The sequence below is a fragment of the Castanea sativa genome, chromosome 5 (genome assembly GCF_040712315.1).
Source record: "Castanea sativa cultivar Marrone di Chiusa Pesio chromosome 5, ASM4071231v1".
Classification (NCBI taxonomy): Eukaryota; Viridiplantae; Streptophyta; class Magnoliopsida; order Fagales; family Fagaceae; genus Castanea; species Castanea sativa.
The window spans coordinates 30468117-30490532 of record NC_134017.1 but is presented as its reverse complement, the minus strand read 5'-3'; the positions used below and the strand labels follow the sequence as shown (position 1 = coordinate 30490532).

At 34.1% G+C, this 22416-nt stretch overlaps 1 protein-coding gene across 1 annotated transcript; it reads right to left on the bottom strand.

Moving 5' to 3' along the window:
- Positions 1–7164: 7164 nt before the first annotated feature.
- LOC142635054 (uncharacterized) lies at positions 7165–21810 on the bottom strand. Its single transcript, XM_075809270.1, has 5 exons — positions 20899–21810; positions 20303–20374; positions 9424–9547; positions 7280–7407; positions 7165–7224 (listed from the first exon to the last, which is right to left on the bottom strand). Exons 1-5 carry the CDS (start codon positions 21808–21810, stop codon positions 7165–7167), a joined length of 1296 nt encoding a protein of 431 aa, XP_075665385.1.
- Positions 21811–22416: the final 606 nt, after the last annotated feature.

Here is a 22416-nt window from a genome sequence, read left to right as displayed (position 1 = left end):
TGCCCCATCAAAATATTCCCACAAACAAATTTTCACATACCCATAGACAACTACTAAATTTTACCCATAACCTTGCTCAATCAAAAATTTCTTTTCCCACACACCTAAAGGAGTCATCCAAAAAAAAAAAAAAAATTCCTATATGTTCATGACCATGCACAAAGAAACCCCCACATATCCAAAAACATAACCACAAAATTTTCCATGATTTAACATCACATATCCAACACAAATGTTTTCCATAGCCAAAATCCCATGTCCATAAAATTTTTCCACATTCACAAAATTTCTTTTACCCACAAATTTTACATACTCATACCCACAAAATTTTGACATGTTCATGAAACAAAATTTACCCATGCCGACAAACTTTTCCACATACATCATGAACATGTTCACGTATGCTTACAACACAAATTTTTTCACAATGCCAATGCCCCCAAAACCCAAACAAAATTCCTCCAACTACATCACAAATTATCAACAGTGCCAAAATTCCATAATCCACCAACATTGTCCAAATTACACCACAAAAAAAAAAAAAAAACACTTCAAAAATCTTCCAATGCCAACATTACAACATGATCAATAATGCAATGCCTCACCATCAAAATTCCCAATGAAGCATGAAACAACTTTTTCCAAACAAAGAAACCAAAGAAAAACTCACTTGATATCCATGTGAGAATATGGAGCATGGGTCTTGGGGTTTTGGAGAGGCCCCTCCTCATTATTCCAATCAAATATGGGATCATATTTCTTGCCATGAAAAGTAAGAAAAGATGGTCCATTTGAAGAGGAAGACATTGTGTTGCAAAGAAAAATGGGTTTGAAAATGGCTTTCACCAAAAAATGGGTGTGTAGCAAAAGTGCTCAAAAACAAAAGGATTTAAAGAAATATTGAGAGAGATGGATAAAGGAAGGTTGGGAAGCTTAGAAAAGTGTTTTCTTTTAGAAGAAATGGTGAGAGAAGGAAAGAAAATCAAGGTGAAGATGAAGATGAATAGTGTTAATGGAGGCAGAGAAGGTGATGGAGAAAGAAGCAAAAAGAGAGAGATAAAGGAAATGGGGGGCCAAAATTTGGCCCCCACTCTTTAGTTGGGCTGAGTTGCTGAGTCAACTCAGTCAAACTGAGTTGACTCAATCAACTCCCAAAAAAAAATTGCTTTTTTCTTTTCATTTCTTTTTCATTTCCACTCCTAAAAAAATAAATAATAAAAATCACATCATGGAAAGAGAAAAATAAAAAAAAAATTCAAAAAAAAGAAAGGATGAAAATTTTTGGAATAGATTAAGGATGAAATTTCAAGTTCAAATTTTCAAGTTTTTAATTCAAGATTTTCAGTCCCAAGTTTTTTAAATTTCAAAACCAAAATTTCAAGTTTTAGTCTTTCAAAATCTCAAGATTAAAATTTCAAGCTTCAAATCATCCAAAATCCCAAATTTCAAATTTCAAGTTTCAACATTTTCAAAACTCCAAGTTTCAATTTTTTCATAATTCCAAGTTTCAAAGCACAAGCCTTAAGTTTCAAAATTTCAATTTTCAAATCTTTCAAAAATCTTAAGTTTAAAGTTTCAAAATCCAATCTCAAAATCTCAAGGTTTCAAGTGCCAAAATCTCAAGGCTCAAAATTTCAAAATTTCCTGTGTCCCATTCAAAAAACTTCATAAATCAAATAGTTTTCAAAGGAAATCTTTTCTTGACAAAAATAAAAAGTTCAAATCAAGAAAATCACATTTCAGAAAAGCAAGGTAACAACAAAGCACTCATCAGTTAAAGGCTAATTCCAAATTTTGACTTTTGCAGGAAGCAACTTGGTTTCAAGGTTGAGAAGTCCTTTGATTACCCTCAGTCCAGATCAAGATCCTTTGGTCACAGACATTAGTCCAGATCAAGATCAAGGTTGCAGACACTTCAATTAGTTCAGATCAAGATTGCAGACATTCAGTCCGGATCGAGGTCGTAGACACTTCAACTAGTCCAGATCAAGATCGCAGACATTCAGTCCAGATCAAGATCGCAGACATTCAGTCCAGATCAAGGTCGCAGACACTTCAATTAGTCCAAATTGAGGTCGTAGACACTTCAATTAGTCCAAATCGAGGTCGCAGACACTTCTTTAGTCCAAATCGAGGTCATAGACATTTAGTCCAAATCGAGGTCGCTGGCATTTACCTACTGTCAATATCAAGATTGATAACCCTCTTGGCCACGTCAACTATCAAGAATCATTTCCAAACTCTTCAAGTTATCAAATAAGTTAGGTACTCACAATTTTCATTTTTTGTCAAAAAAACACTAGTTCTATACTTTGAAGTTTTAGGTTTGAAGGCAAGGTAATCTTTGAAAATTCAACCTCAATTAAATCATGGCCGCTAAAATCAATGTCTTTGTTTTACATTGACATTCTCTTTCCAAGCTCTGTCAATGAGGGGCATTTTGTAGACACTTGATTTTGCACCCATGATTTAATCAGGGAAGATGACTCGATTTTGAAATATATCACATGATTAAGTTTGCATGGTCAACATGCATTGTGTCCAAGTAGAGTCGACCACGCATGATTAATCTAAATTAATTCTGATTGGTTAAACAATTAAAATTAATTAAATAATTTTGTGATTGGTTGATAATTAGTGTTTAAAATAGGATTGCTTGCATAGGAATAAAGGGATAATTGGATAATGATAAAATTGTGGATAATCAAAAAATTATCGAGATTTATTCTAGAGTATTTATCTACAAGATAATTGTTACTAAAAAGACCGGAATTATCCAGAAAAGAGTTCAAAAAATTGGAATCTTGATTGAAAACACGTCTAAGTGCATGGCTCGACGCAGGAAAACCCTAAAAAGGGAGTCCAATTGGCACCTAAATACGAAAGTGCAATCAGCACTCAAGAGTGCCATTCGACACTTTTGGAGTGCTGATCGGCACTTTCACAGTGCCGAATGGCACTCTTTTGGGCTTTGGCCCAACTTTCTTCAGGTGACGATAAGGTACACCCTTTTCGATCTTTTCGCAGAAGGATGCGTCCCGATTCGCATTTTAAGTGTCCTCGCTTATTTTTTAAGCACTCTAGCCTCTATAAATAAGGACTGGGTCTCAAAATTCAGCACACTCTTTTACGCTCTGAGAGGGGATACCTTTTTACACTCTTAGAATACCCATATTTCTGACTCCCCTTTCTGATATTCTTTCTCTTAAAGCTAGGGTTTTTAGGTTTCAAAGATAATTGCATAAATTTCTTTGAACCCTAAAACATCCTCTCAAGAAGAAGAGTGCTCCATGCAAGAGGTTGTTTCTATTAACCCTTTCTTCTTATGCTTCTTTTTTTGGTGATGCATGAATAAATATGTGTTTAGTTTTGCAATATTCATCTCATATATTGTCAATATTTTCTTTGTTAGATTGTGTTTATGATGTTTTTATTGTTGAGATCTATTGTTTAATTCAAAATTTTGTTTGTTATTCAATCTTTTCTCAAATAAAAATGAATCTACATCTTCATTAGATGTAGATCTGAATTTTTCTTTAATCAAAACTTATCCATATTTTCTTTGAATGTAGATCTGATTTTTTTAACATAACAAATTTTGAAATAAAAAAGTCATGATTAGTCTTTTTTGTTTGATGCATGTTGCATAAGTTGATGTTGTGAATATAATTCTCTTCTAAAAATATTTTTTATAAAAAATAGATCTAATTTTTTAAATCATCTACAAATCTAATTTTTCTCATTACACAAAAACAGATCTGGTTTTTTACCAAACCCAAAAACCAATTTTTCTCTTTCCTAAAAAGCAAATGTGATATTGTTTAACCAAAAGATTTTGTTTTACTTTACCTAAAACAGATCTGATTCTTGTCCGTTTCACCAAAAACTAATTTTTACATAAGCAAAAACAGATCTAATTCTTTTTCCTTTTACCAAAAACTAATTTTTACATAAGCAAAAACAGATCTAATTTAAAAAACAAAAAAACAAAAATCAATTTTTCATCACAACACGGATTTGAATTTTAATCAAAAGAAGAGTATGTATTTATAAATAGACTTGTGTGATTATGTTTTTCATGTGTACATAACATATCATTCATGTCATGCATAAAAAATGGTACATTAGTCACAAGAGTCTAGAAGACTAGATTTCGTCTGAGTGGAATGGATGCCTAACACCTTCCCATTCTGTAACCTAGCCTTCGAATCTGTTCTTTTGGATAGGTAGATGTAGACTTTATCTCTATTTTTTGTTATGGGTACATTGTAACTAGGACAAAAAGCCATGTAATTTTCAATTTTTCAAATATGTATTCTTTTTTATTCAATCAATGAAATGAAGCAATTTAGTGATGTATTTTTTTTTTTTAGTTTTTCTTTTTTTTTTATATAAAAAATAAGTGGTGACTCCACACCACTTACCCAAAAAGAGAGGTGCCTTAAAAAAACACCCAAATCTCTTTTTCAAGAGCAAACCCGATTAAAGAGGTCTCTCACAATTTCTATTCTTATGATAAATTGCGTGCCTTTTTACCCTTATTTTTAGGTTAAATAATAATTGTAAATAAGGTATCTACAAACCATGTGGATATAACCCTAATTTTGGGTAACCATGTGCGTGTGCGTGTGAAATTAGGTTCTCACACATATAATGGTCCAAATGAAGTTTCTACACTTATATTAAATTGTGTGCCTTTTACCCTTGATTTTAGGTTAAATAATAATTGCAAAATAAGGTATCTACAAACCTTGTGGATATAACCCTAATTTTGGGTAACCATAGATACATTGTAACTTGTACATGAAAACTGGGGGTGGCAAATTGTGTTCGAGGGTCGGGTTTATGTTGTATCGAGCCATGAGTATTTGACTATGTGGGTTGACCCGAACTTGACTAATTTAGTAAACGTGTCAAGAATTCTCAACCCTAACAGGACCTATTTATTAAATAAGTTGACTCAACACAACACATTTAACCTGTTTAATTAATAAGTCATGTAAATGTCAATACAAATGACCCGTTTAATAACATGTTTGATTAATAGGTCTTACCTGACGCGAATAACCTATTATCAATTCTCATATATCTAAAATTAAAATACAATTGCAACTATAAATATAAATATAACAATAAACATATAATTATAACAAAAAATTAAGCAATAATTACCTTTATAAGTTAAATGAGTCAAATGGGTTAAACGGGTTCACATATTAAACACAAACACGATCCATTTATTAAACGGGTCAGCTTTATCAACTTGAATATGACCCGAATCTATTTAGTCTCAACTCTCAACTTATAATCTGTTTATAAATAGGTTAGTTATATCAGATTCAAAGATTGTGTCAAATTTTACCACCCCTAAGAACACAAAGTATCATGACCACAAATATTCTACAAATTAATATACGATCGAGTTCTATCTGGCCGCAAAAGAAGTCAGGTGGTAGAATTTCAAACCTCTTCAAACTCATTACGCAAATGGTATTGGAGAAAACAAAGTGAACTACTTACGTAAGCTAGGTGTAATCAAAATTAGTCGAGAATAATAAAGAGGGGTGTCCTTACCTAAGGAAAGTCGTTGGATATCCCTACTTGTCAAACACTCCCACATCCCGGCTTACGTATGCTACTCCTGTGTACATTTACAACTCCCAACCAAGGTTGTCAAAATCGGGATCCTACGTAGGATTGTAGGAGGTAGGTGAGATCGTGGATCGTAGGATCGGATCGTAAATCGTAAGATCCTATATTATTTGAGAAAAAAACAAAAAAATAAACATTTGTATGTTAAATAATCACATAAATTATACATTCATTAATATAATTACCATACATCACTATATTCATTTATAAGCATCATTTAAAGAGGTCAAAAATCTCAAAACATGACACTCTATTGGAATATTTTTTATTCGGATCCAACTGGCACACTCTCTACATTAGAGTTGAAAAATTTGGTCTATTGGGATTTTATTTTTCATTTAAGTCCAACTGAGCAATCTATTAAGTTTAAAAACATTACAAGAAATAAAGGTCGTTTGGGATCGTCAAAATCGTGTGATCCTATCGATCCTGAACGATCGCAAAGATCCTTGAAAGATCCGAATCGTTTTGAGCAGGTGAGATCGTAAAATCGTAGGATCCAGATCGGGATTTTGACAACCATGCTCCCAACTGTCGATGCTATTACTTTTGCTATTGATGGAGCTTGTAGGAACGCAACATGAATTTACCATCACCAACAAAAAGAGCACAATCTTCCAAGTTTGTTACTTCCTCCCACTGCGAGACACTGAGGTTGAACTTGTACATCAGAAAATATATAATCTCATCAAGGGAAGCTTTAAATTGATGTCAGGGTGGTCACAGGACCTGGCTAGGAAAAAAAATTATTATATATAAATCTTAAAAAATTTATAATTTATAATTTTTATTTAAAAAATTGTGACCAACCTAAACTTTTTTAGGCTCAATATAAAAAAATTTTGGACAAAATTTAACAATAAATTTAGTTGTAAATTAAGGTTACAACTCTATTTAATATCTTAGACAAATTATAATAAACTTACCTATGATTTGGCTCTTTTGCACCTTATCTACCCATAATTTAAAACTTAACAATTTGTTCACTTATGTTTAACTTTGTTTAGGTTCTGTTACCTACTTCTATTAAAATCAGTGATATATAAAAATGTATTTTCTCTTGCCTTTTATATCTCTCACCTCAAAAAAATATAAAATAACATAAAATACTCAAACAAACAATATCAAAATGAACTATTTCAAACCCAAGAGCATGCATCTCTTAAAACATGGCTCAAATAAAAAAAATTAAAAAAATAGTCAAACTCAGAACACAAGATCTAGATTATTCACTCCCATCATCTTCACACTTTAAACTTCAATGGTATTGATCTTTAAACCCAGCAAAACTAATACACAGCTACAAGATAATGACTTCCACTGACAACAACATACAAAAGAATAGAATCTCTCAAATGGAATGAACCTCGAGGTTCAGTTTCACTGTAGGAAGCAAACTTATCAAGTACCAAAGTTTCTAAAAAACAACAACAAAAACAACAACAACAACTTTAAGTAATTATTCAATGTGAAGGGAACAGAATTGTACTGCAATAATCACTCGATACCCATTCAATTTCGAAGCAAGCCAAGACCCCTAATTTCGTATATTGCAAGCAGTTGAACATAATACTGTACAAAGAGGACCATTAAATGCAATAAACAAGATAATGATAGTAAAAACTACCTTTGGAGGCTTGAATGGATAATCAGGAGAAAAATGAATAATATCTAGAAATAAACCTCCAGCATAAGGACTATCAGCAGGTCCCATGATGGTGGCTTGCCAATGGAACATGTCCTCAGCCACAGGTCCTACAGTACAGTAACACAAATATACAACACCCTCTTTCAATTTAGTAATCCTATCAAAAGCTTGAGAGAGAGAGAGAGAGAGAGAGAGAGAGAGAGAGAGAGATGATGAAGTAAATGAGTTAGCCTGTCAATTTGATCTTGTTTTGACACATAACTTGTTTCTCTGCAAAATCCCCTCTTTGATCTTGTTTATTTGTGATTTTTATGTTATTTTTTGTTTTTGGAGGAAAGAGACATAAAAGGAAAGAAAAAATGCATTTTTATCCGAACAAAGTTTAGCTACAAAATTGGTTATAACTTAACTCAGTCAATAAAATAAATATTATTGCATATTTTGAAAATCTAACCGTTGGATTGCATGTTCTTTACGCTTTTAATACACATGTCAAATTTTATGTCAATCGGATATTATTTACTCTATCATCTATAAGTTTATATTTTATGCATAATTTTAAATTATAAAAACTTGCAATTTAAAAATGTATTGATAATATAACTATTGATCTTTAATTTTCTTGAAAATTTGTAAACATGGAGAATATAAGAAGAAAATGTAATCCAATGGTGGATTTGTCAAAAATCACCTCAAATAAAAAGACATTGAGTGAGTTTGTAGCCTAAGGCTACAATTGATTTTGTAGCTAAATTTTGTCATTTTTATCCCTAATTTTAATGGAGGTGGGTAATGGAGATTAAATAGAGTTAAACACAGATGGACAAAGTGTTACGTTTTAAACTATGGGTAGGCAATGTGCAAATGGGCCAAATCACAGGTAAATTTACTATAATTTGCCATAATATTTTTTTTATTAAATGTGAATTTTGACAAATCCATCGTTGGATTATATTTTCTTCTTATATCATCCATACTTTTAAAATATCAATAACTATGTCAATAATAAAATGTTTAAAATATGAGTTTTTGTAGTTTATACATAAAAATAAGTTTATGAATCGAATGGTAAATAATATTCGATTGGCGTGAAATTTGACATGTATTTTAAAAACATAAAGAACATGCAATTTAACGGTTTGATTTTCAAAATATGTAGCCATATTAATTTGTATAGTAAGAGTTGTAGCCTTAAATTACAACTAAATTTGTAATCAAATTTTAGTTACCTTAACAATATATTAGATCTTTACAAACAAAAAGAAAAACCCTAAGAAAATTTTTATTGAACTAAAATTTTGAAAGAGATGTAGTTTGTAGCATTGATAATGAGATTATCAAACTACAATTTCAAAATAAGAAACTTCGTTGAAGAAAATTGTAAGATTTTATATATGTATTTGTGTGCTTTTTTTGTCTATATATGAAATTATATTTTTATTAGATTTTGTATAATTTAAGTTTCATAATAACTAAATAATCACTTGAAAAAAAATTTTAGAGTCACCACTGAGTCTTGTGCCAAACTTGAAAGGAATATAATTTCTATAACGAAAACCCCATAAAGATTTCTCGATGACTCTACAAAGAACACATTTTGGGGTTGCATAACATCTTTTGGTTGGGAAGCAAACACTTCTATCTTAAAGCATTTGCATCCGGGTGGCTAAAAAAGTTCTATTTTACATCCTAAAAATCTACTGTATCTATTTTACCAATTCATTTTACAACTCACCCTACATCTTAGTTTTATTTTTACATACAACTCATTAAAATAATATAAACTACTTAATAAAATAATTAAAAATCCTAATTTCTCTATCTTCTCCTATCTTACTCTTTCCTCTCTCCAACAACCACCATAAAGGTTAGCTCAGCCACCCACCACCCCACCACCACACACACCCCACAGAAACCACCCAAAAAAAAAAAAAAAAAACCCAGCAACCCCACAGTCCCCACCACTGATACACACACCACCACCACCACCTCTAACACCCACCTACCACCCCACCACCACACACACCCCCTAGCAACCACCAAAAAATAACACACAAAAACCCATGACCGCCAATCTACCCAAAGCATACTCAGCCGCCGATCTACACAAAGCAACGTCAGACCTCCACCATGATGATCCACCACGCCCTCCACCACGCCGATCCACAAACCCACACCCTCCACCTCACCGCCACAACAACACCCCACAACCACGGCAATAGCCCACCTCACCACCATAGTAACACCCTACCACCACACCAACACCATATGCACAAAAACCCACCAAAAAAAAAAAATCAAAGGAAATCCACACAAAACCCACAAGCACCGAGCAAAAACCAAGCAATTCATGGGGCCAAAAATTGCCAACACTGAGAACGATAACTCAAGGTCCTTGAAAAGAATGAATTTGTGACCAAGGTGAAACCACTCTTCAAATTTTTTTTAGTGGTGGAAGAGCAATCCTCACTCTTCTATCAAGGTGTTCAAGGTGAGTTTCATAATCAAGACCCAAGGCTACAATCCAACCATGTGGAGATCCTAAAGGAGGCCCAACATAATTTGGGGCTTAAGGCGAAAAATTCACGTGAGATATTTTATACATAAATATTAATTAAATAAAATTATTTAATGCTAACCAAATCAAGGTTTATTTGATACATTAAATACATATTTGATGAATATGGTTATCAATATTCCGATCCGAATCTTATGATCCTAAGATCCAAGATATTTTAACCATCCTAGATCTCACTAGGATTTCTATTAAGGTTAAATCTGTGTGGAATCCCGATCTGGATCTTAGAATCTGATAAGATCTTGATCCCATAATGATACTAAAGATCCTGTGATACAAAGAAAAATTCAAAAAAAAAAATCTTCTTTTTTTAGGCCTCCAAATGCCCTAAATTGATAATAATAATAATAATAATAATAATAATAATAATAATAATAATAATAATAATAATAAATGTAATAAACAAACTAGCCCAGTTGTCCTAGCCCAAATTGATAAAACTTTAAATATAAACTTCCTTCTTCTTTTTTTTTGGCAAGGTGACAATGATAAAGAAGTTCATGCTATTAGTGATAAATATGAGTTTGGCGATGCCAACGAAGATGAAATGAATGAAGCTCCAAATGCAACATTAAGATATTTTTATGATTATCTAATGGATGATGTAGGCCTTGTGACTTCTAACAATGAAGATAATGTTGTTTACAATGATCAACTGTACTTTGAGGAACCCATCCAAGTTAACCAAAACTTTGATCTTGGTGATTGAGTACATTCATGGAATTGTTTGAAATATTGTTATTTGCTTTATTTTGTTTATTGAGACATTATGTATGCTTTGAGTTGTTTAACTTAGTACTTGGTATTTGTGAGTTGTAACTTTTGAATTTTGAAATTTGTATATGTATTTATAATTTTGTATACTTTAATTTTTATTTTTAATTTCACTAAATTGTGTCAAAAATTACTTTTATTTTTTCAATGTTTCTTTAATATATATTATGAATTATAATTACGGTTATTTTTCGGTATTTTTTTTAAATTGAAAAGTAGGATCTTACGATCGACGCCCGGCTCGAGACGAAGAACCGTCGGGGCCTTCGTTCAACCACCCACCATGGCAACGCTCCCGCACGCGTAGGGCCCGTTGGAGGCCCCTCTCGATGATCGGTGCGGTTCACGCGGAGCCTCGGGTGCTCTCTCCCTCTCTCGGTGGAGGGAAGGTATTTGTCTACTTTTGGAGGTGTGGCAGGAATCTTGGCCAAATTTTAAGTGAATACCAAAGGTAAGTGAAGTCGCCACCAATCATTGGGTTTTTCTAAGGTGTGATTGGTCACCTATTTCTAGTTGATTTTATTACAAATCCTAGGCAAAAAAAAAAAAAGGCATTTTTCCTAATATAATGTGGATGGCAAAAAATCTTGATTCTTGAGTCTAGAAGTTTGGTTACGTGTGGGGAAGGTGTTAGGCACTCCACAACGTTTGTCCAAGGACAGTCCTTTGTTTTGATAAAACCTTAATTTTTGGAGATTGGCAATAAAAAACATGATTTTGGCATTGGCTTTCGAGGTTTTGCATGCATGGGGGCTTTGAGGTTTGGCTTCTGAATGGGTGTGGTCCCAATCTATACTTTCCTTAGACATTCGGGCAAAGTACTAGATTTTCACCGCAAAAATCCGGTGACATGTCACCTTACTTTTGCGGCGAAAATTAGGCATCGCTTTGCCTTAGGTGACATGGACTGTGACAGTCACACCGAAAGGGGCGAACAGGTATATATATACATACATCATGCACAATGTAAGCATACAGAGCAGGAAAGTAAATGCCTACATCCCTAAAGCATGGCCCAAAATATAGGCGCTAGAAAGTAAATAGGGGTCACCATACTCTAGAGATGAGGACGAATGGAACACGGCATGATATACCTAATACAACTCATCTAAAAGAGAAAGGAGAGAGGAAGGAAACGAGTTTAAAAGAGTACATAACCAAATGGGAGAGGCTAAACCCCTAAACCTATTGAACATAGTCGCTTGGCTTATATACACATGCTTTTGTCCTCGCCCTTTTTGCTTGCGCCTAGGAGACTGTACTCTTGCTCTATGCATCCTCACTCCATGAATGTACATGCGAAGGCAAAGATAAGAAACCAGCAGACCAGCAATGGAAGGAAAAGAGATGCAAAGAGCATGTGAAAGAAGTATAAAGCAGATAAGCGTAATAGACATGGCAAGCATAGAAATAAGGAAGTAAGCAAACAAGCGAGAAGGCAAACAAGCAAGAAAGCAAACAAAAGGTGGTATCCACGAGGGACAAATGTAGGTTTGGATCGAATGTCCATAACTTCATTGTGTTGAAGCATGGACGACACACTAGCAAGTAAGACTTATGCATGGACATGTGAGCAAGCATGTAAAGATGCATAGAAAGCCAACGGGTGGCACAAACAAGCATAGTAAGCATAGCATCGCATGGAGCGGAAAAGGGAAGGGTATGCACGGAGCAACCCGGCATCTAGAGATGCCTCCCAAATGTTTACATCTGAATAGGGCCTCTTGGGCGTCGGATGTAACCAAACAAGATCAAGCCCGCTTAGGGTGTCAATCAAGGCAAAGCCTAAAACAAGAGAGGCTAGCACAAGCATAAAGCATAGAAGCAAGCAAGCATAGACATGAAAATATGATGATCCAAACCCTTTGATGTGAGCCTTGGTGTATGGACGATGACAAAGACCATAGGGTCTAGATCGGGTCCTAACCATTAGGCCAAAACACAAGAAAATGTGATAAATGGAACAAAAGGGCTACAATAGTACATGGCATAACAAACAAGGTCTAGGCCTAAGCACATAAACATGGCGTGAAGCATGCAAGTACATAGATGTTGGCATAAAGCACATAGAGAACATCAATCTAAGCATGAAAACACACCGATCTACACATATAAGTATGGAAATGCGCATGTAAGCATGTGGATAAACATCTAAGCACGTGGATGTAATCATAAAAACATGGAAGAACACAAATCCAAGCATACAAGCAAGTGAAGGTATAGATCTAGACATATTGGCATAGAAACATGCATGTAAACATGTAGATCTAAGCAAGGCATAGCCAAAGACATGATATCAAGCATGTGAGCATGTAGATCTAAATAACAACATATGGAAAGAAAAGATCTAAGCATCTAAAGCATGGCATAAAGCATAAAACATGTAGAAAAGGCAACTAGCAACATGAACAAACATGGAAGCATATGGAAATAAGCTAAAAACATGCTAGAAGAAAAATAAAGCAAGAATCATGCTAGATAAAGCAATAAATCATGTTATTAAGGAATAAAGAGCAAGATAAATGCTAGGGAAGGATTTAGAGAGCTAGGGGGTGTGGGTAGTAGCTAAAAAGCTACATCCACACCCCTAAACCCCAAATCCAAAGTGTAAAAACAAGGAGAAGAAGATTAGGTATAAGAACAATACCTTGTATTTTTGGTGAAGAAGGAAGAATCAAGAGGCTTTGATGTGTTTTTTTTTTTTTTGTGTTTTTGTGTTTTTGTGTTTGGAAGAGAGGAGAAAAGCTCAGAAAATGCCCAGGCAGAGAGCAGGTAACCCAGGAGTCTCTTCTTTTTTTTTCTTTTTCTTTTTTTTTCTTTTTTTGTCTAGAGGTGTCTGGGGCCTTTTATAGCCCCAATGAGAATTACGAGGCGGCGGCCCTTGTAGGGTCACCATTTGCAAACCTCCTTGGATTAGGTTGATCTTGACACCCCTAGAAAAATCTTGACTTCCTGTTTCTAAAAATTTATGGAACTTGAAAATCCAACGGTCAGATCAAAAGTTATGACTCTCAAAAGTTAGAGGTGCACCGATCGGTGCATTAGCCCGGTTTTCATGATATCTCGGCCATTTTAACTCCGATTTCAACCCATAAATAGTCGTTGGACTAAGAACTTGATACTCTTCACAATGGAGTAGGTTTCAACCCGTTCTAATGGCTGGATTAAAATTAGGGTATCTAGTGCCGCTGAAAGTCAACTCCAAGTCAAACTTGGTCAAAGTTGCTAAAAGTCTCCGAAAAGCTCGGGTTTGATGTAAAACTATGAAAAGTGATATTTTGAAGGGATTTTGACTTTGTTTGACTTTTGGTCAACCCAGGGTTGACTAGGGGCATTTTGGTCATTTTAATTGAAAAAGGCACTTTGAGTGCTCCGGTGTTCGAACGGGTTGTGCCACATCATTCTTGCTGTTTTCACAGCCCTATGGAGAGAAAATAATATTTTTGGATTTTTAGGGGTCTGACACACAAATCGAAGACGGACAAAATACGGTATCAACACTTACGATACTCATGCCGATCCTACAATCTGATTCTCAAACCCTCTCACCGATCCCGTGTAAGATCTCGATCCTGATAACCATTAATACCAACTAAACTAATGTTAATTTCATATAGAGAATTGAATATCATAGTTGATCCATGAATTTTAATTAAAATATATTATGATAAAAAAGATACTTTATTTTGGATATATGATGATGCATGATTAAATAAAGTTGTAATATAATTTTTAATTATATATCTTGTTTTTAAAAGAGAGAGATAGATATTATTTGGTGAGTGGTTTTATAGTATTAGTTTGTAAAAATTAAAGTCTCAAACTATTAAGGAAGATTAATCTATAATTGATGATTTAACACATTTGCAACATTTTTTTTTTTGAAACATTTAGATTTTAATTGGGTTAGATTTCTATTGGTCTTATATTTTAGAAGTCACGATAAAAATGAAAAGGAAAAATACACTTAAGGTGTTATAAAATGTTTACAATATGATGTGACAATGAATATGATCTATAAATTTCAACCATCTAATTAATGAATGTTTAAATTACTTTTTTATGATTGATAAATGTCAATTTGTTAGTGTATAATAAAATTTGTGGTATTTTAGCATCACTAATAAAAAAAAAAGTGCACAACCATTAAAAATATATATAATTTTATAAAATTTTTGGGTGGTTTAGCATGGGAGATGGGGCCTTTCTCCCTTGGGTTTTTTTTTTTTTTAATTTTAATTTTGGGTGGGGCTTGGCCCGGCCCTTCCCTAGCAACGTTTTTCCCGAACTGTTGATAGTTCAAATTGATAGCAATTTCTGTCGCAGAAATTAAAGAAACTTTGCATGCCAGTGTTTAGTGTCTCGGAAAACATCAGCAATGGAAACGATGACTTGTAGAGTCCAAAAAAGCATAACGCCATCTGTTGAAAACGCTTTAATATCTTTGAAATTAGGTAATCGCTTTGCAATTTCATGAATGATACGTATTGGGGGACCTGCCTGGTCATTGGAGTCTACACTGGCGGCTCTAATTGTGAGTATGTAACTACGTATAAGTGACGCGTTCTGAATTTGGTCTGAATCAGAATTAGTCTGGCACTGGCATATTTATGTTAGCTTCCAAATGCTGTGATAAATTGTATGTGAAAGCAACAAACTTAATAGATAGACTTGGAAATGCAATGGGCAACTGAAAAACTAGCATCCTGCCCGATAGTGTAGTTTCAAGCTTTCAGCTATGAGGAAAATGGGGAAATCATAATTTGAGTACCTTTCAGGGTTTCAGTTTTCATCCCTATAAATGAAAGTTTATAAGCACAACAAAATCTAACATGTTCACAACAAGCTAGTTTTGAGTTGTTATGAATCCCGGTAAAATCTTATTTTGTTTTATTGTATTTTGACTTTGGGTGGGTTGACATTTTAGCTTATTATCAAAAAGTTGTAAAATTTAGTTGTAAACGTGGAAGAATTCATACATTTGAGTGTATAATTTCATTTTTCAACTTTCAAAATTAAAATTCTTTCGTCTTTTGGCTGTGTCAATTATATCACTCAACTTTCAAAACTAAACAAATTTTATATGAGGATGAAGTTGAAATGATTAATTGAATTAAAATTATCTCCTCTGTCATTGGAGGACCAAAGTAAAGATGTAGTTGTTGAGGAGATAACAATTTGTGGAGACACCAATTGAAACCTATATATATATATATATTTGGGCCTTGGACCCGATTAGGTGGTGTAAGTCTGTTCAAGCAAAGCATTCGAGGCCCACAGGCCAGTTCATTCTACAAGGGGAGAAGGAGTTGTCCGAGGAGGAGTATCTCCTCGGACAAGCCCCGTAAAAGCCATGGGACGTACTAAAGGATTTAAAAACAGAATTCTAGAAGATCTGTTAGGTAAAGGCGTGATCCAAGCAGTCGTTAGAAGGAAGAACGTGCAAGGAATATCAGAGGAAAAAAGCTGCTACCACCGCATTAAAGGCCCTGCATCTACCTCCCTAGCCGTATTAATGGAGAAATGACCTCTGAACAGTAATGTTCAGCCTTCCAGCTATTATTTGAAGACTTCAAGAAGGTGGTGGATATGACAAGTATCTATTTGGAAAATCTGTGCTACATGTGGAAGAAAGAGAGAAGAAGAAGATGGATATAAGATGACAGGAGAGGTATGAAGAGAAGAGGAGGGCGGAAGACTTGAACACCAATTGTAATCTTTTGCTTAAAGATAGAAAGACAATACAAGTGGTCCTCGGCTTACGTCCGATGAGAGTTTTCTTTGTCATATTTATCTATTATTTGCATAGATCGCGACATTCTAGCCTGTTTATTAACACTCCAATATCCCTAACCTATGTTTCAAACCCATACTTTACAAATTTCATTGTATAAGACTTTTTGAGCCTGGATCCATCTACTGATTTGGATCGGATACAAATTGTGCACTTACATATATATATATATATATATATATATATATATATATATATATATATATATATATATATATATATATATATAGAGGACACCACTTACTTCAAATCAAAGTCTACAATATATATATATATATAGAGGACACCACTTACTTCAAATCAAAGTCTACAAGTTTGGGCCAATCATATTTATATTAATTCTTCAACTTCTTTTTTTCTTTATGGGAATTACACCCATAAATGTATTCCCAACAATAGTTTGGTCTAAAAACTATAACTCTCAATCACTTTGTTCATGACCTTTTGGTTGAGTATCATCTTGATCATGGTCTTTATTTTTGTGTATGAGGATCGTCTCCTCTTAAAATGGATCTATTTTGTGGCTTAAATAGAAAAGTACAAAACTAAAGTTATATTAAGTGTCACATTATTTAAAATTTTAAATAACATGGTACTTTATACATTATCAAACTCAAGAAATAACAATACTATAGACAACAAATTTTAAAACTTTTCATAATTTATTGTGGTGATAAACTATATTTAGTGTAGCATCACTTTCACATGAGCAATAATAAAGCTAATTTTTTTTCTAGGGGGTAGGGTCGAATTATAGATCAAGATAAACTAAAAGCAGTTACATACACAATTACAACTGCATATACAAACGTGTATGAAGAAAAAAAATCTTAAACTATAAAAAATAATTTATCATCTTTTTAAACTCCTAGGATATACAAAAGTTTTTTAGTTTGCTTTGGACACATAATATAGATCCAAAAAAGAAATGATTATCTATTTTTGAAACCTTATCCCCGCGCTTTTTAAAAATTGTCGGAATAACCTATACCGGCGGTTTTGTAACCCTATACATGCGCTTTTTAGAAATTGAAAACCCTCGTAGTAGGTTGAACCTTTACTAGTGGTTTTAAATAACCACTACAGGCATTTATGTATGTTTCTAATATATCATTTACAGGCAGTTTTTCAACCCTATATAAGCGTTTTTTTTTCTCGAAACTTAAAACCACTGTAATAGGAGTGGTCTCTACCTATAGGAATTTTTATAATTTTCCAATATGGCATATACCAGTGGTTTTCAAAACTGCCGCTATAGGTCTTTTTTTTTTTTTTTTTTTTCTAGGCACATAAATTTTCTCTGCATTTTGCTTTCATGACCTATTGCTAGCTAACAAAAATCAATATTAGATGCTGGACTGGATTTAGCTTACGCATGCAATATAGACCCCACAATAATCAAACAATCAAATTAATATAATACAATAACAAAATTTCTAATTATATTAATTGTTATGCCCAATACAAGACATTCCAAATGTCTGGAATATCATATCAAAATTGCAAACTATCTAATACAAATAGTGCAACAAGATAAATTAAATAGACCTCAAGTAGGGAAAAAAATACCACAAATGGCATTTTTTTTCTGGGGGTTACACGTTTTTCTTTTTTATAGAAGGCCGCTAATTCAATTGAGAATTGACCATTTTATTTTAAAGGGAATCATTGGATTATTTAAGATATTTTAAGGAGGAACCAAGTCAAAATTTTGAGAGACCAAAATGTAAAAACTTTAAAAATACAAATGTTTTTTAAATTTTGGGTGGCCCTGAAGCATCAACGTCTGTCACTGCAAATGGGATTATTATTGATGTTACTTTCTTTTAATATTGTATTTAATTTAATAATAAAAATTCTAAATGAAATTAGCTTTCTTACATATTATACACTAATCAAAACTTATCAACTCAATAATTTTATTGTATCTTGAACACATTAAAGAAATTGTTTGGTCTATATGTGTTTCGGTGTTGGCAAACCATATCGATGGTGTCAAATGCTTACGAGTCAAATTGTGAGTTGTGTTATAAGTTGTTGTTTCATATAGGGGTAATTGAAAATTAAGTTGAAGAAACAAAAAATGATCAAGAACTACTCAAGAATGTTAATGTTTCTGCATTCTCAATATCAAGCTTGATAGCAGTTGATAACAAACTTGACTCTACCCTCGATACCAGTCAATCGATCAAGCTTAGAACAACAAAGTTTATGTTTCCTCTATAGTAAGCTCAAGACCATGTCGATTGATCGAGCTACCTCGATAGTAGCCTTGCCACCAGGTCAATCAATCGAGATTGTGCAAATGATCAAAAAATAACAAGGCAAAAAGCCTAATAGCTTGTCTGTTTTAATTCCAATTTGAGCTTTACTTATTGGGATATAAAAGAAAAATTATAAGTCATCCCAAGAGAGTTGTTATAAAAGAGAGAAAAACTGTGTTTGTGCTACAAAGGTTGTGTAACCAAGTTTATCCCCAATTCACCATACCGAAGAATTCAAGTAAATCTAAAGGTATGTTGGTAAGAAGCTGAAGCATATAGTGCATACCACAAATTTGCTACGGTCGTAGCAAAAGCTTTTTACTTTAAGTTGTCTACGATCGTAGAGTCTAGGAAAAAGTTTTTCTTAATGATATGTAAAACTTATCATAGTAGATTGACTTTTTGAGAAGGTTTTCTCCCAGTAATTTTTACTTTGAAAACGCTATTTCATTGGTTTTATGTGGATTGCTCTTAATCATTATCATGATCAGGATCTTGTTCATGCCTAAGCAAAATTTAGCCGTTATTTAATGTAAGGAGGAACTTGCTCCTATTTTTGCTCTTATTAAATCATCATGATCAGGATCTAAAACTTACGAAGTTGCTCTCTTTAATAACTACCACAGTTGAGACTTGAGAAAAGTCATGTTTTGGTTTTTCTTTTCCTATGAGGTAATCAGCGGGCTGTCTATTACAAATATAAAAGCATATTGTATTATTTGCCATCAATCCATCACATACAAAGATACCCCATTGTTCATCCATCTGTCTAGTTAGATTACTGTCACTGACGCACACTGTAATAAGAGCGAGATGATTTGTTTTAGATTTTCAACACGAAGTACGCAGAAGATCTTCAATGGTAGTGTACTTTTCACCTCTGCCTCATCAATTTATCACAATCCCACCAACACCATCATTATATTATAGTATATATTACTCAGTCTCAGTCGTCAGCACTCGGTACAGACTCGAGAAAAAAGGGTATCAATCCATCTCTATCAGCTAAGCAAAGCTTCTCTTCTCGTTGTTCTTGCCAGAAAACCCTCCACTCTCTACGTTTCTCACTCTCCCACCCGCCTTTCATGGGCGACCTAGGAAGAGGGGGTCCCTCTATAACTCTCTAATAAGTACACCTCTTTTTTTTTTATAGAATAAGTACACTTCTTATTACATGTAAAGCTGTATTCATCATCAGTACTTTGATTTATAAATAAAGAAAAAGGAATTGTACTTGTTTTCGATCTGAAACTGGCTAAATTTAAAAGTCTGCAACTATAGTAAATAAATTATTGCATAGCAAAAAATCCCAAGAGGAAGACCAGGTTGTACCTGTCATTAGTTCTTGCGAAAGATCCAACCGTGCGTCAGATTAATTTGCAGTGCTTATTAAGAAAAAGGTTGACAAAGATTGGATTTCATGAATCCTGTGGTACATGATTTTTAGATTCTTGGTACTTCTTTGTATCTGACGGTCCATTTTCATCTTGGGGGACTGATCCTCATTGTCTCTGCAACTACATTTTATAAAAAAATAATAATAATAATTTTAAAAAATTTATATTTTGCTGAAAGTCTCTGCAGCTACATACACAAGACAATGAAGCCACCCACACGTACTCCAACTGGTTTTCACCTTGAAAGACTGTAATCTCAGAAACTTTCTGCAGAGAATAATCATATATACTAAAACATCACCCTACAAATTCTTGAAATTCTAGCATACTCCATGAGAGTTATTAGAAGACTGTCATGATATCAGAAACCAAAAATAACCCAGCTGGAAAAAAACACAACAAACCAAAACACAGATCTAGAGAGATGTATATATATTTATAATTATATACTCAAAGTTACCCAACACACACATACACAAATGCATTCACACGCTGAGTAAAATTAAAGGCAAGGCTTAGTAAATTACTAGTTTGAAGTATCTATATATAATATATATTCATCTTCATAGCCCTAGCTAGATCTCATGAGAGTGGGCTTACAATGAAATCTTCATCCAAGTACTTACATGCACATGCATTACAGATAGATATATCTAGATTCCAGCTCAGACATGCATGAGCTACAAAGTACTAACACAAAGATACTAACACAAAAAGACCTTACTAATTTAACTATACTAACACAAAGATAAAACATGCATAACTAATAATAAAATAATTAATTAAGCAACCATAGATGGAGTACTGGTACTAGTACTAGTACTGCTTCTATTACCAAAATTCACACCCAGCTTCAACTCAAGCTCCACATTATTCCCATCTTTACTACCAGCAATAGCACTATTTGAACTGAACAACTGAGCCACAGAGGTCACCACAGAGCACTTCCTTCCATTCTTCCCAGCTGCTTTCTTATTCTTTTTAGCTCTCTTATTAGCGTCCGAAGATGAACATGAAGACGTTGAGGTTGATGATGAAGCCACTACCAGTGGCAGTACTGATGGGATTTCAAAGTTGGTCCTTGCTTTCGAGCCCCTCAGCCTCCTCGCCGCCGCGTCGTATGCACGCGCCGCCTCCTCCGCCGTGTCGAAAGTTCCCAGCCAGTGCCTACATCTCCCAATTCTGTCACGTATCTCCGCTGACCATCTCCCCCATGGCCTCTTCCTCACGCCTCTATAGCTCTTCTGAGGACCCCCAGATGACGATGAGTTTTTCTTCTCGGCACCGAAACGCTCCGAAATGGAAACCAAACCCGAGTTTTCGGTCTTGTTATTCTTGTGGTTTTCGGTTTTCTTTGTGTTCTTACCTCCGAAAAGGACGTGTTGGCCTACAACAGCAGCGATTCCATCAAGAACAGGAGGGATTTCCATTCCCATTTCCATTTCCGTTTCGGGTTTGGCTTCATGGCTGTTAATTTCACAAAGAGAGAGGTCAGCCGAAATGGGAAGTGGGTTCAGGAATTTGAGGTGATTTGAGGCCGAAACTGAAGGAATTGGGAATTGGGTATCACAGAAAGACCCATAAAAGCATGAAGTTTCGGTGAGAAACATGAACGTATCGGGCGAGAAAATCGGTTCGGACTTAGGGAAGAACGGAACGGTTTGGAATTGCAAGGCATGGTTGTTGTGGTTGTTGTTGTACATGGTGTCACTGTTTTTCTCCGTTTTGAAGGAAAGAGGAAACAAAACAGTATGATGGAGAAAGATGAATTTGCATGTAACAGTTTATATAATATAATAATATTACAAAAATGTTACTCATAAATTTATTAATAATAATAATAAAACTATTTTTCTAAAAAGATTTTATTAAAGATATTCCTGTCAATATCGATGAGACCGTAATCCCTTGTTTTTTTACACGTCTGTCTTTCCTGGGCAAGAGGGATATGATATATACATACATGTACCTTCCTTAATGCCTAAAATGCCCGTATTGGTTTTTGAAATTCACATTAGTCCTTGTGAAAGAATCCACGGGTTAAGAAAAAAGTGGAGGGCAATCAGGACACAAGATGATTTGATGGGTATTAAGGGCATACAAGATCTCGAGGATTTGATTGGCAAATGGTAGCCGTTGGATTACGGTGAGGGCGTCACGGTGTCGTCAAGGAAAAGATTGTTTCAGTTTGACTACTTAGTGATACTGATACTGATACTGATACTGATATATAAAATTATAAATATAGCTAAGCTAAATGGGCTCTCTATTAATACTACAATTACTTGGGTTGCTTGCGTTTAGCCAAG

Excerpts from the sequence above, each read along its gene's own strand:
- LOC142635054 (XM_075809270.1), bottom strand. The coding sequence starts at position 21,810 with ATGTACAACAACAACCACAACAACCATGCCTTGCAATTCCAAACCGTT. Across the intron at positions 7,408-9,423 it reads GGTGGATCATCATGGTGGAG|GACCTGTGGCTGAGGACATG; the intron begins GTCTGACGTTGC and ends ACTGTACTGTAG. Across the intron at positions 7,225-7,279 it reads ATCCATTCAAGCCTCCAAAG|TATTATGTTCAACTGCTTGC; the intron begins GTAGTTTTTACT and ends CTCTTTGTACAG.